This window comes from Salmo trutta, chromosome 22 (genome assembly GCF_901001165.1).
Source record: "Salmo trutta chromosome 22, fSalTru1.1, whole genome shotgun sequence".
NCBI classification, from domain to species: domain Eukaryota; kingdom Metazoa; phylum Chordata; class Actinopteri; order Salmoniformes; family Salmonidae; genus Salmo; species Salmo trutta.
The window spans coordinates 40,735,799-40,749,748 of record NC_042978.1 but is presented as its reverse complement, the minus strand read 5'-3'; the positions used below and the strand labels follow the sequence as shown (position 1 = coordinate 40,749,748).

The 13,950-nt window shown below is 42.7% G+C and overlaps 1 protein-coding gene and 1 long non-coding RNA gene across 18 annotated transcripts in view; both read right to left on the bottom strand.

Annotated features, from left to right (window-relative positions):
• Window positions 1-363: 363 nt before the first annotated feature.
• On the bottom strand, window positions 364-2,881 carry LOC115158736 (uncharacterized). Its single transcript, XR_003868728.1, has 2 exons — window positions 2,485-2,881; window positions 364-484 (listed from the first exon to the last, which is right to left on the bottom strand). It is a non-coding gene; the product is annotated as an uncharacterized LOC115158736 (long non-coding RNA).
• A 5,050-nt stretch (window positions 2,882-7,931) lies between these two features.
• The window catches only part of dock7 (dedicator of cytokinesis 7), a 77,034-nt gene continuing 71,015 nt past the window's right edge, over window positions 7,932-13,950 (bottom strand). For 7 of the 17 annotated variants that reach the window (XM_029707992.1, XM_029707994.1, XM_029707997.1 and 4 more), the window contains 9 exons: window positions 13,853-13,950; window positions 13,544-13,675; window positions 12,626-12,640; window positions 10,433-10,558; window positions 10,234-10,323; window positions 9,692-9,928; window positions 9,229-9,479; window positions 8,881-9,048; window positions 7,932-8,432 (listed from right to left, as the gene is read on the bottom strand). The exon at window positions 13,853-13,950 is cut by the window's right edge and continues 46 nt beyond it. In XM_029707992.1, the coding sequence (XP_029563852.1) occupies window positions 8,390-8,432; window positions 8,881-9,048; window positions 9,229-9,479; window positions 9,692-9,928; window positions 10,234-10,323; window positions 10,433-10,558; window positions 12,626-12,640; window positions 13,544-13,675; window positions 13,853-13,950 (1,160 nt within the window). In that variant the 3' untranslated portion in view covers window positions 7,932-8,389. Of the gene's footprint in view, window positions 8,433-8,583; window positions 8,604-8,880; window positions 9,049-9,228; window positions 9,480-9,691; window positions 9,929-10,233; window positions 10,324-10,432; window positions 10,568-12,625; window positions 12,641-13,543; window positions 13,676-13,852 lie in introns of all 17 variants that reach the window. The other 10 variants (XM_029707995.1, XM_029707999.1, XM_029708001.1 and 7 more) reach the window with 4 other exon arrangements.

Below are 13,950 nucleotides of genomic sequence, written 5' to 3'. Positions count from 1 at the left end.
AGTATATTAAGTATCTCATTGTTCTGAACTATCAATTGTCAAATGATCATGTTGCATTGTTAAATTGAAACGTTCATCACCTTCTTTCCCTTGGTTTCTTGAAGGTCAGCCAGGGATCCTCGTTGACTGTGTAGGGTAAATGTTTGATGACAGAAAATGTGGACTTGTCTGTAAACTTGATCTCAGTCTTGCCATTTCCGTTCTTGGCTTTCTGAAGTGTCACATTTTTCAATTCCACGGGAGTCCTGTGAAAACATGCAATGTACAATAAATACAATCAACATAACATGCATTGCTCAACATGGTTCTTTATCATTTTGAAATGGTCCTTTCCTTTGATTTGGCCTTCCTTTCTTTGTCTGATTTTCTAAATAACGTTTCTAGGGGCTGATTAGATGTCCGTCCACCATGGGCCTCTGGGTATGTGACACTTCATACACAACTTCCTTTGCTCTGCAGAAGCGAACCGATCATGGAGCTGTGCCTGGAAAACAAAAACTTTAAAGTCTTTCTCTTCTTCTTGTAAAACTGCACAGAAATATTCCTTCACTGGCCCTTTGAGCACCTTTGTCACATCATGGATATAACCCTTGAATGAGTAGGTGTGTCCAAACTTTTGACTGGTACTGTTTATATAATTTATAAATTCAAAAATAGATGTTGCATCTACAGATTGCCCCTTTAAGTCTATCAAAAGTTTGAGCATGTGTCCCTTACGCCTATGGATAAAAAAAATTAGCAGTATGAATTAGATTGAGCAATAAAAGCCCCACTTTTATTCCATAGGCTGGGATCTGCACTATGCAGCTTTTGCAAGAGCGCATTTTTCACTGGCTGTCCACTGGTTTCAAAGACAATGATTGATAGGCAGTTTAAACTTCTTGAATTCAACCATTATTGGGTTCAAATACACATTTAGATTTGTGAACAGCCATCCACAACAACCACAACCCGTAAGGCGCAAACAGCTAAATGAGAGAGCAGCAGTGTGATTCACATTAATGCGCTAACGTTATGTAGCGGTTATGTAGCAGTGCTTTGGGGGGGGGGCTGGTAGCCTAGTGGTTAGAGCGTTGGACTAGTAACCGAAAAGTTGCTGGATCAAATACCCGAGCTGACCAGTTAAAATCTGTCTTTCAACCCATGAACAAGGCAGTTAACCCACTGTTCCCTGGTAGGCCGTCATTGTAAATAATAATTTGTTATTAACTGACTTGCCTCGTTAATAAAAAATATATGTATATAAAAAAATTGTAGTTCCGTATCACCACTACTGTCATCCTTCCCTCCAAGCGTTTATTCAAGTTGGATAATCTTTGGATGCCGCCAGCAGTCGCACCACTGGAAGACATAGCTTGGAGCCTACAAAAACCTATTCCTGCTCTTTTCCCGCCTTCCATCAAGCACATTTGGTGTGTCATCATATTGGTCTCTAATTTGTGGTCAGACTCGCTCAAGTGGAATACACTTAAATTTGCGCCTTTTTTCAATGATGATTTGAATGTCATTGAAAAAACAGAATTGTCAAAGATTTTTTTTCGCAAACATCCTTTCTGAATGTAAAAGTAATCCTCGAAGTAATCATCTAGTTTGTTTTTCAAAAGTATCGGTCATCTGATTACAATATTTTTGCTGATAATGTAACGGATCAGTTAGTTTTTTGTAATCCCTTACATGTAACGGATTACATGTTAATTCGTTACTCCCCAACCCTGGTTACAGCCTTATTCTAAAATGGATGAAATAGTTTTTTCCCCTTCATAAATCAACACACAATACCCTATAATGACAAAGCAACAACACTTTTTTTTGTTGCAAACGTCCGGTCATTGGAAAAAAAAAAAAAAATCCCGCCATTGCGCGAATCTTTGTTCCTCCGGCAAATCAATTTTGCTCTGCCAGGGCATTTTCAGGTGTGCACAGCGTCCAGGTCAGTGGTATAAAGTTCTTAGGTATAAATACTTTTAGCAATTACATTCACTTTTGATACTTAAGTATATCTAAAACCAAATACTTAGACTTTTACTCAAGTAGTATTTTACTGGGTGACTTTCACTTCAGTCATTTTCTATTATGGTATCTTTACTTTTACTCAAGTATGACAATTGGGTACTTTTCCCACCTGTGGTCCAAGTAAATGTAGAACAGTGGCACGTTCAACAGGACACGTTTTGGAACGTTCAGATCAATATGTTATGTAGAACAAACATGCCTTTCCAACATCTAAAACAAGGAATCATCTATTAATGCCCCCTTTTTTATCTGCAACAAACGTTTGGCAACAGAACGTGGCTCAGACCCTGTCCGGTCCCCTTCCTCATAAGGCAACATTACCATACACTTGAGCAAATCATTGATTATCTGTCAAGTATGAAAGTTCCACATGACGAAATTTACGAGGTGATATTTTCGTCCAACACAGCCTTCATCTTCCCATAATATGTTCTATGGATCGTTTTCAAATACGGTTTTAATAATACTTACCCTGTTAAATGGTTTAGTCCCCCCTCCGAATGTGATTGTTCTTCACAAATTATTATCAAGATTACTGCACCTATAACTGTAGAACCTTTAGGTAATCTTTTTCTGCACACCGCACAAATTAACCAAAGATTGAATGACACGTGTTTGAGATCAACCCACGTAGCCAACACATTGGAGATGTTGCATCACAGATGAGCAACATCCGTTTAGCGTTTTAGAAAACCCAACGTGAGAACATAGAACGCAGTGGGGACCCGTCATTCGAACCCCACAAATTATATATTTTTTGAGTTAGCCTCTTTTGCATATTATTTTGGCATTAATACGTGTCACATATCAGTTTGCAAACAATGTAAAAAATATATCGTGTTAATAAAGCCGCATAAAAACATGGTCTCTTTTTTTGTTTTCTTGAGTAAGGCTACTCCAAAATTCAGGTGTTTCAGCCTAGCTCAGTGCTTTCTGTGGTGGTAGGACAAGCGTTGCGCCGTGCTTGGCTCAGTGTTCTGTCACTCATGGGGACCCTACGTCACCATCAAGTCTAAGGGTAGAGCTAGAAAATTCTAGACCCTTGGGTGCTGCCATAGAGTACATTAGAAGTGCCCATCCAAGAAGGCTCGAGGTCGTTGGCCACAGATAAAATGTTCAATCACGTTATATGTACAGTAGCTTTGATTGGACTGATCATATATTTTCAAAATCTTAGCTAGCAGTCATGAATCAAGTCAACAAACTACTGCAACTCCATATTTCTTTTTTTTTTACCCCCTTTTTCCTCCCCAATATCGTGATATCCATTTGGTAGTTAATCTTTGTCCCATCGCAGCAACTCCTGTACGAACTCTGGAGAGGCGAATGTCGAGAACCGTGCGTCCTCCGAAACACAACCCCGCCAAGCTGCACTGCTTCTTGACACAATGCACGCTTAACCCGGAAGCCAGCCGCACCAATGTGTCGGAGGAAACACAGTACACTTGGCGACTGTGTCAGTGTGCTTGCGCCCAGCCCGCCACAGGAGTCGCTAGAGCGCGATGGGACAAGGACATCCCGGCCAGCCAAACCCTCCCCTACCCCGGACGATTGTGCATCTCCTCATGTCGCGGCTGGCTGCGACAAAGCCTGATATCAAACCATGATCTGTAGTAACGCAGCTAGCACAGCGATGCAGTGCCTTAGACCGCTGCGCCACTCGGGAGGCCCCAGCCCCCTTTTTAACCCTGGTCATATGAAGAGAAATGAAAACGTATCAGTGCTCATCGGCCATTGGATATAAACATCACACAAGTTGGAAATCACAAATTCAACAATGAGTGGTTTGGAAGGAATCAGCGACAGTGGCTAACTGCAAGCATTGCAAAACAATCAATAGCCTACTATTCAGTGGAGTGGCTGTGTGGTCCCAAATCTGGGATTAAGGGTCTCTTTTCCAAGTTTAAAATGATAAACATTGAACATTGGCCACGCAGTCAATGAAGCATGTTATGTGCCACGCTCAAAACAACTTAACCCCGGAACGGTGAAAACTTGACTTCAGACAACTGGTAAATCGGGAATAAACGAGCCCCGACTGGAAACTGTCATCCAACTTGGAATTGTAAATCCGACCTCTTTCTAGAGCTACGACCTCAAGATCAATGACATCATGATTCAACCTTGTTCCCCCCCAGAGTTCCCAGTTGTTTTGAAAGCACCATAAATCCAGAGAATGCCAGATTTGATTACCAAATTTTCCCAAGAAGGACCGCCGCGTCACCTTTTTGTTGAAGTGAGCACAGCACAAGGTGAGTCCAAACATGTATTGTATGCTGCTGCATAAATTATGTAGTATGCATACTGTAGCTAAGAAAGTAATACTATGTTGTGTCGTATGATGTTAGTAGCCCATGTGCCTCACCCTAATAATATGGTCTATTTACCCCTCTTAATTTTGCCTACTGTTCTGACTTGGTGGTGCACATATAGCCTATAACGTGTTTTAGAGAAATGTAATCATCGAATATTGTAAGAGCTTTCATTATCTGCTTATATGCCCCCTTTATTTATCCTACAGTTCTGACTTGGTGTACAGGGAGAACACTGTAAGAACGGCCCATGTTCTGAATTCTGTTGTGGTACATTTCAAATGTGCTAAACAAAGTTATATTGACTATGTCCGTCCTAGCTCGCTGATTAATGTCTTAATCGAAATTATGGATTGCCTCTTATCCGCTTGTCGTCCCCTTATGCCACATCTCAATTGTCATTAGAAAACACATTTGTTTAAGCAAGTCAGTCATACCAGCTGTTTTTTTTTAAAGGCAGTAAATGAGACTGAATGAACTGTTTTGCTGCCAGACAAGGCTCCACTGATAGCCAGGTGTAGCAGTGGTAAGATGTTGGGACTGCTGTTTGGACACTGCTGTTGGGACAGCTTCATGTAGGCCCTAACAGTTTGTGGTCACCGTTTGTCACCGTTATCGTGCAATTAATGTATTGTTTAGTGATGTGTAGTGGCTTTGCTGGCATGCATCCCACTTTTTTCCCCCCCCACCAAGATTGACATGCAAAAATCGCAACTGATTGAATTTTGACCGACATTCCACAAATGTTCTCACCAATGAAACTTTTGATCTCAATACAGTTCTGTTCCCAAAATTTGAATCTGTTAAAAGTTTTGTAGACTTCACCCTTTGCCAAAGTTTTAAAAAATTGCGTTGTTGAGGAGTGCAAAGGCAAGTTGAGTTATTGTACACGCACACTTCAGAGTAGGCGTTCCTTAACTGAAATATACAAATTGTTAGAGCACACCAATAAGATCTCGCTAGCTCGTGCTTGGTTCTGCCCACTATGACTCATTTGTTCCAATTTGAAACGACAGGCTGTGGTCTCTTGGTTTAGTTAAAAATATATTTGGTTGCATTGCATTTCTTCACATATTATCCATGACATTGACCAGATAGTCTAGAGGCCGCTCTAACAATACAAATAAATGTCTTAAATTTAAGCCAGTCGGGAGGAAAGATCAGGTGGGGCCATTCTAGCCAATGAGATGGCAGATACGTGTGAGAACAGGCACAACAGTTTCCACAAAGTCACCCAAAAAAAGCATGAAAACTAAAATGAGCTTTTTGGTCTTAAATTAAGGTTAGGCATAAGGTTAGCAGTGTGGTTGAGGTTAGGTTATAAATTGCAGAAATAGGCAGGGTTTATGACTTTGTGGCTGTGGTAACTAAGGACAACCAGACTTATTTTGGGCCCAGTCAAAGAGGAAGAGAGAGGCCCCACTCGGCGTAAAATCTGTCTCCCTTCAACACGAGGCGTTTTTTCGTTGTTTTACCTGCCGAGCAAGGAGCCTTTGTACGTAGGTCAATGAGTGTGGCCGAATATGGTCAACAACATTTTTTTATGGCTTATTTGCTACATGAGGTTTATTTGATCAAATATATGACTTAAATATAAGTTTCGCAACACTTAAGTTGTTACAAACGTAAGTAGGACACGTGACATCCTGGGACCTTTGAGAAAAAACAAGTTCAGACAGTGGCTTGTTGATGCCAAGGGAAGCCAAGATCCCCCCCTCTGGTCTGAGGAAACCAAGTTTTAACTCTTTGGGCTGAATGCCAAGTGCCACATCTAGAAGAAACTAGGCACCGCTCATCACCTGGCCAATACCATCCCTACAGTGAAGCATGATGGTGGCAACATACTGTGCGGATGTTTTTTGGGAGCAGGAACTGGGAGACCAGTAAGGATCGAGGGAAATATGAGCGGCGCAAAGTACAGAGTCTTAATGAAAACATGCTCCAGAGCATAAAGGGTCTGAATACTTATGTAAATGTGATTTTTTAAAAATGTTTAATACATTTGCAAACCTGTTTTTGCTTTGTCATTATGGGGTATTGTGTAGATTTATGGGAATAAAAAAAACAATACATTTTAGGATAAGGCTGTAACGCAACAAAATGTGGAAAAAGTCAAGGGGTCTGAATACTTACCGAATGCACTCTAAAAAAATGTATCTTTCGTCTCTGTGTTTCATCATTTTCTTTAAATTCACACGAGGCTGAATGTATCTTACCAGAGAAAGCATCCGAGCGAGCGAAACAACGCCCCTCTTCCTCTGTATGTGTAGGCCATCTATCCAATTCTGTCTGGTCAAAAAGAGTATGACATTGTTGCCGCCCATAGCATTGAATTCAAGAGAAGCCAGCATGCATTTGGCCTCCTTTGATAAAAAAGTGAAATAATAGCCAATCTGCTAGCTCAACTGTGAATGGTCCTGGCTCACCAAAAAAAAAAGTGTAAAGTCAAGCCAGTTTGAATTTGACTTTACATCGAGAGCAATAAGTCATTGACAGAAACTTGAATTGTTGCATCTCGTTGTTGTCGTCCTCGTTGCCCATGAAATGAAGTTAGGCTAGCGAGCAAGCATTTTAGCCCGGTAGCTTAGGACAACAAAAAACACAATTGTGTACTGTACGACAGTCATAGACCGTTTCGTCAACATGAACGAGAGGAGGATGACAGTTTTCTACAATTAGGGCGAGTCAACATGTTGTTTTTTCTATTTGAACACACAAATCAGAACCATGGACAGCCACATATTTAGCTTACAGTGATTGGACTAAATTGTTATCTTTTAGTTGTCACTGTATTAGACTAAAGCATAGGTGATGTTGAAATGGTGCTGGAAGAGTGGGGGCAGCTCCTGTTTGACTTGCGGTAACTCTCAGGGGTTCTAAATCAATAGTTGTTCAGTAGTCGGAAACATTAACTTGCTTGACCATGCTGTAGGTCATGTAACTGTTTGTTAAATGCGATACGCTTTATGGACTTCACCGGACAGAGATTTCTCTCCGGGTTTATGATGAAAAAGGTGTGGTTGGATTTATTCTGCCACTGTCTTCTTATTGTCTCGGCCTTAGACATATATGTCGTGGTCGCAAGGTATATGAACTAACAGGTTACAGAACAAACACAACTATCACAACACATATGGCTGTAATATGGCTTGGCTTCCACAGTGATTTTACCCCCGCACCGATACTGTTACCAGAGAGGTCTGGAGATGGCTATGCATATTCATTACATGAGGCTAGTAGCATAGCATCTCTCTCCATTGAATACAGGCGGTTGACGTCAACAACCCTCATCGAATAAAAACTGATTACAATGAGATGTATCCACTAATCCAAAGAAAGGAGAGGTGGGAGCTAGACAGACCATTCCACTTTGTGGACAACGACTCCCATTGTAAGGGTGGAGAGACATGCATCTTGTCAGTATATCCATAATCTTTGGCCCAGTTGTCCCTCTCGCGCCACCCCTCTAATCTTTTCGGGGGTTTCAGGGGACATGCTTGAATTAAGTCAGTCAATTTGTTTATAGGTAACCATGGAAATCATTCCCTGACTGGGAAACCCATATTCCATTAACCTCCCATCACAAAGAAAATACCAACGCAAACATTGGACATTAAAATATTGATTTAGTAAAATACTTAAAGTTAACAAAAACTACATAAAACGATTCATGATGTTTAAAACATTTCCTTAACTTTAAACAAAAGTATCTTAACTAAAAAGAAAGCATTATGATAAAGTGGTAGCACATATTTTGCTTGTTTTTTTCTCATTTTGGATTAAATAATAAACTTTCAAGTCATAAAATGCAATGAAAAAAAGGTGCACAGATGAAATATGTATACAGGTTTGACACATCGTACGTAGTAAGTTCCACTTCGTTAAACCCACTGATTGTGTAACAGGCTGCCTGTAAACGAATAAGACACTGGAATGATGGACCGACTTCGTGGTAACACTTTAGCTTTCCTTCTATGGGGAACACTGACTTTTCTCAAGACACTGACGCTCAGTATTTACACATTAATAAATTAAGGTTGTGATCCTTCAATTTCTCTTCATCTTCAAAGTTCAAGCTTGCGAAGACTCATTCTGCTGAAGGAATCTCTGGGGGAGGGAAAGCACATAGTGTAAAGTTAGTGAAATATGGGGAAGCCATACCGGATTGCACATGTATATCTATATAACTCTCCACCCTGTAGAGACCCAGTGCAGACAGGCTTACAGAGAAGGTTCCAATCACAGAATACCAAACTACCTGGTCAAGCTGTCCGTTTGCTGCATGTAACAGAAGCACAAGCAAAATATCATATTTTTGTGTGTGTGTGGGGGGGGGGGGGGGTGCATGAACAGTCAGAGAAAACACATGCTATATGACAAAATGCATATCATGAGAAACAAGCTGCACATTGCTGGTGATAGTATCACTGCTCTTTACGTATCAGCCTCAAGGCCTTCGTCAGAGCTTTCGTATGCACAGAGCTTTCGTATGCACATCACAAGAACAGTCCAAAAGAGACATTATGTTCCTGCTCGTCTACACATGCACACTCACCTGTGAGAGTTGACCTGCAGCACGGGTTTATAAAGCTGGGGTATCTTTCTGCAGATGAGTGGCTGTAGCGCCTCCTTCAGGCGATGGTAGTTCCTCTCCAACTCCCTCTGGTACTCCTTCTGGTCTGGACCAATCAGACTCTTATTTTTACGCAGGGCATCTTCACACCTGTTGATGGAGGATAGCGGAGGCGTGAGCACTTCAACATGCCTTGCACAAAAGTCTAAAGGAACTTGGTAGAAGCAATTTGTATGATTTTTAAAATTTGACATTCATTCATTCCCAGGAAATTGCAAGTCCATAATCGTACATTAAAAACACTGACTGTAAAGTAACAGTGTAATTGACCTCTTGGTGAAGTCTTTGAAGCAGAGGCGTAGTTTGTTGTGGTGTCTGTAGAGTTTAGGATCACTGGGGATCTCTGACAGGAACACCTGGGCCACCTCCAGAGGTCCCTGGTTGACCGTAGTCCCCACTGACCCCTGCAGCACCATCTGCAGCATCTTGGCATCAGATGGGTCCTGGTGGGTAGCGAAGGCCAGCTCTCCGGTCTTCTTCTGCATATCCTCTATGGCCACCTCGATGGGCATAGAGATGATCTGACACAGGGCCAGAGAGAGGAGATCAGACTATTAGACAACTGATTATATACAATGTATAGTAACTAAGAAGTGTATGTGTGTGCTTCCTCTAAGAGAGAGTAGTCTGGCCTACGGATGATCCGTCTAGGAGTCAGGTTGTAGAGGTCATGTAGTAATGGTGTGTTGCCTGTGGCGCTGCACGCCAGTCAGATGAAACCCCAGGGCCTCACCTCCTCTTTGTGGATGATGTTGATGCGGGTCTTGATGTAGGGGAAGGCGTGGGATGTGGTCAGGATGGTTTTGCGTTTGAACTGATCGTGCAGGTCCCCGTGCGCCCGCCCGTCCAGCGTGAACGGCGTGCAGTAGACAAAGCGCCGCAGGTTGTAGTTCTTGTCGAAGTACGTGATGCGGTCCTTCATCTCGTATGTGTCGAAGTACGGCTCCACGTACGTGATCTGGACATAAGCCTGGACACACAGCCATGACAACTGGTTAACATGCTTTACCAACATCAACCAAAATACACAAATAACCAATTAATAACCAGTTAATAACCAAAAAGGCTATTTATTTGACCATGATTTGATTCAATTCGTATTCAATTAAGGGATCATTTGGAATCACATCTTTATCCACACGCACTCTCCCCCACCTCTCCAAACACACACACCTTATTTCTTTATCCACACGCACTCTCCCCCACCTCTCCAAACACACACACCTTATTTCTTTATCCACACGCACTCTCCCCCACCTCTCCAAACACACACACCTTATTTGGGTCCTGTTTGCACTTGTCCACAGGATTGGAGTCCTTAATGACTTCCACCTGGTCTTCTCCATAGCGCTCGCCATAAAACCCCTAAGAGATCAAACACACAGAACAAAGTCAACACAGCACACACACAGTGCTCCACCGTTTCAGAGAAGAGATCATTCCTAGAGACCCACTCCTCCAAACTGCCATTTACCTCGAGTCGGTGTGAGATCTCAGCCAGCTTGGTGATGGCAGGCTCTTTGTATACAAACTCCTGCTCGTCCAAGTCCCCGAATTTAGAACCGTACAATCCGACTCTGAAGTACGTACCAAACATTCTCTTCCCATCCTGTCGGACAGAAAATATGTTTTACTCTGTTCAGATATAATACGAGCACATTCATAGTACATGAAACATGTTGCTTCAACACAGCATTTTACACAAAGTCATTGGAACTGTAAGGATGAAGTACGGTAGTAACTCTGACAGTTTGATTATGTCAGAGCCAGCCTATTGATACATTATAGATGGAATCCATCCAACTCAGGGAAACCATAGAGTTTAAAGTTCTCGTCAGCAAACACTTCAATTGCAACACCAAATATAAACAGAGACATACAACCTTCAGCTTACATATACTGATGTAAATGTTTCAATAGATCAACAACCTTCAGAGGTACTATTTATAATCATGTTGAGCAGTGATGTTATTTCTGATCAGATTGGAGTATGTGCAATGACCCAGAAACTGTGTGTGTGTAAAGAGTGTCACTGTCTAAGGTCCCCATGGCCCAGAGTCTATCTGATGCACCTCTCACAAAGGCTCATGGGTAATCCTGACTCTGCACTAGAATAACTCAACCCATGATGCATCAGGATGGAACCAGGTGTTGTTTAACCAAAGAGTACAGACTTCGCTGAGAAGTGGTTTATAATATAGAGAGTCGGCATAGACAGAGACTGGTGCTGAAAATGGGCATTCAAGAGGCAGAACCAGAACAGAAGCTCAGCTTGTAAACATGGAGTACATCCATATTATCCACGTGAGAGAGACATAGAATAGCAGAGGCAGGTTGAGCTCAATGCCTTGAGGTGTCCTGAGAGAGACGAGAGCAGCTAAGGCAGAAACCTGACAATGTCACCATTTAGAAGGCCAGGGATGGTGATGATGGACAGAGAAATGGACAGAGATCAGTTGTGCTGCCATTTGGCTCAGCTCGTCAGTGCATTGTTCATCGTAATACATTCCCCTTTCAAAAGTAACAGAAATGAAGTTACCCTCAGACTAGGAACTTACCACAACACACAATAAGTAAAGTGGGAAGGAAGGGTCGGCATGGCAACCGGGGAAATCAAAAGGAGAAAACAGAAGACATTTTAATCAGGATTCAGGTACTTCACTAGAGAAACTAACAGAAATAACAACATAAACCAAAACAAACAGAAATAACACATCATTCCTTTTGACTTTGAGAAAGAACACAAACTCAACGTGGAAGAGCCGACACATGCAACGAAGAGAAACAAGAGAAAGAAAGAGAGCGCGAAGGCAGACGTAGTGAAGTGGTGAGTTCCACAGCCCCTAGAAACACACTATTCATGGGGCTGAACTCCCAGTGCTTTAGTTTCCTCAGTGAAGAATAAGGAGGAGTGCTCTGTCCTTATCATGCAACAGACCAGGTTAATACCAGTTAACAGAAGACCAGCAGTATGAATGAGAGAACTCAGGGGTCGATTTAGTTAGTCTTTTCCAAATAAAAAGGGAGAAAAAAATGTACTACTCAAAATTAGGGTGGGACAAATGAAACAATCCAGATTCATTTGAATTGCACCCTCCTGAAGAAATGGACTGGATCCTCAATGTGGATCCAGTCCGAACTGCACACAGTAATAGTTAGTGATTTTGTGGTTCAGTTGTTTGTGTGAGTGTGTACTGAGAGAACAACCTGGGGAGTGTATCTCTTGTATGAATATTTGACTAAAATCGAACCCTGTGGCTGGAGATGAGATGAGCGAGCAGATGACCAGTTTGTCGTTGATGAGAGAGATGGTCTGAAGAAAAGGCAGGTGTGCAGACAGGTGAATCATTCATTCACCAACACTTGTCATTAGTGTCACTCTGGGGCTCCCATGCATGGCCTGCCAAAACAGTCACGTTAAAACAACCTCCTCTTCCACAGAAAGAGGAGGATGAGGAGGAGTAGGGGGGGGGGGGGGGGGGGTGCTGTCCGTAACATGGCATCAGCAGTCCCACAGTTGGTTGAATGGACGGAGGGACAGCATCCAGTCCAGGAAGGTAGATGTTAATGGATGGTACAGTTTAACAGCCGAGAGCAACAACGCCCAGGACTAGCAGATAACTCATGAAGTAGCCAAGCAGGACCCATGACTTAGTGACCGACCTACCTCCCAGCCAGTGCTCTGTGGTGACAAAGAGAACACAGGACAATAAAAAAAACACGTTTAGTCACGTTGGTACAGTGCAGCACCCCCCCACCCCCCCACTAGAGGAACAAAACCTCATGGCCAACAGCACACAGCCAAGAGTTGTGGCTAGATAGAGCACAGCTACGGACCGACAGTTGCTTGTTCCAGTGGCGTCAGGGACAACTGTGGCATTTTAGCTAACCTTAACCTAATTCTCGTACTCCCTCTAGCCTAAAACACAGCCAGGGGAGTCTCAGGTCTTTAATATCATATCCCTGTGGGACAGGCCATTCTGTACTGCTATAGTCACCCCATGAAAAGCCACTTTAAAAACTATCCATAGAACAGGAAAGGCAGGTTCTCTATCTGAATTCCCAGGGGGAAATAAAAAGCTCCATTGGGAAAAACAGCAAATAATTGTTTTCATAAAAACATTTAATGCAAAGCAGTTCAGGTCATTGGTAATTGTGTGTGCATATGAACAGTGTGTGGGTTTAAATTAGTGCATAAGTGTGTGGCGTGTTTGTCTGTGGGTGTATGAGAACTATAAATAATACATTCGTACTCTCACACACACAATGTATGTGAGTGGGTTTTGTGACTGTGTCTGTCTGGAAGTGTACATATTTGGCATGTTCTTTTCAGCATGCCACCCACAGACAATGGGTCCCTGCTCCTAACACACACACACACGTTACAGTAGTCACAGTACATGACAAAGTCCTGTTTCTCTGTCTGAAACACACTGTCCCAGAATCCCAGATAGACACGTGGCATCCAGGATAGACAGGCAGTCCTACACAACCTCCACATTGAGGTAGGGCACGTAACAGTGTCCGCTGTCTGTTCTCTATACCTACAGTATGTACAGGAGATGGATCAAGCATGTGGATTTACCTGGTGTACGATTTTGCCAAAGGCTTCCTGTAGTTTACCATGTATGGTGGCCAGCTTCTTGGCATCCCGGCTGGCCTCGTGAATGGGGATCAGTACCTTGTACACCTCGTTCACCGCCTCGTACATACCAGCCTGGGGGGGGGGGGGTTGTCTTATTCACACTGCACAGCTTTAAAGTTAAATAATCTACTGAGATTAAACACTTGACTGTGAGTGAAAGAAACGTGTGCATTTGTCATACCAGGTTTGTGATGTGATTCAAATGTCAGTTTAATAATCTGCCCATCCATAATCATCACAGCTACTCACCATGGAGAAGGAGGAAGCAGCCTGGTCCAGCAGCCCCACCAGGCCAGCCTCAGTGAAGTATTTCCCAGAGCAGATACCCTCTTCATCAGGAGACACCA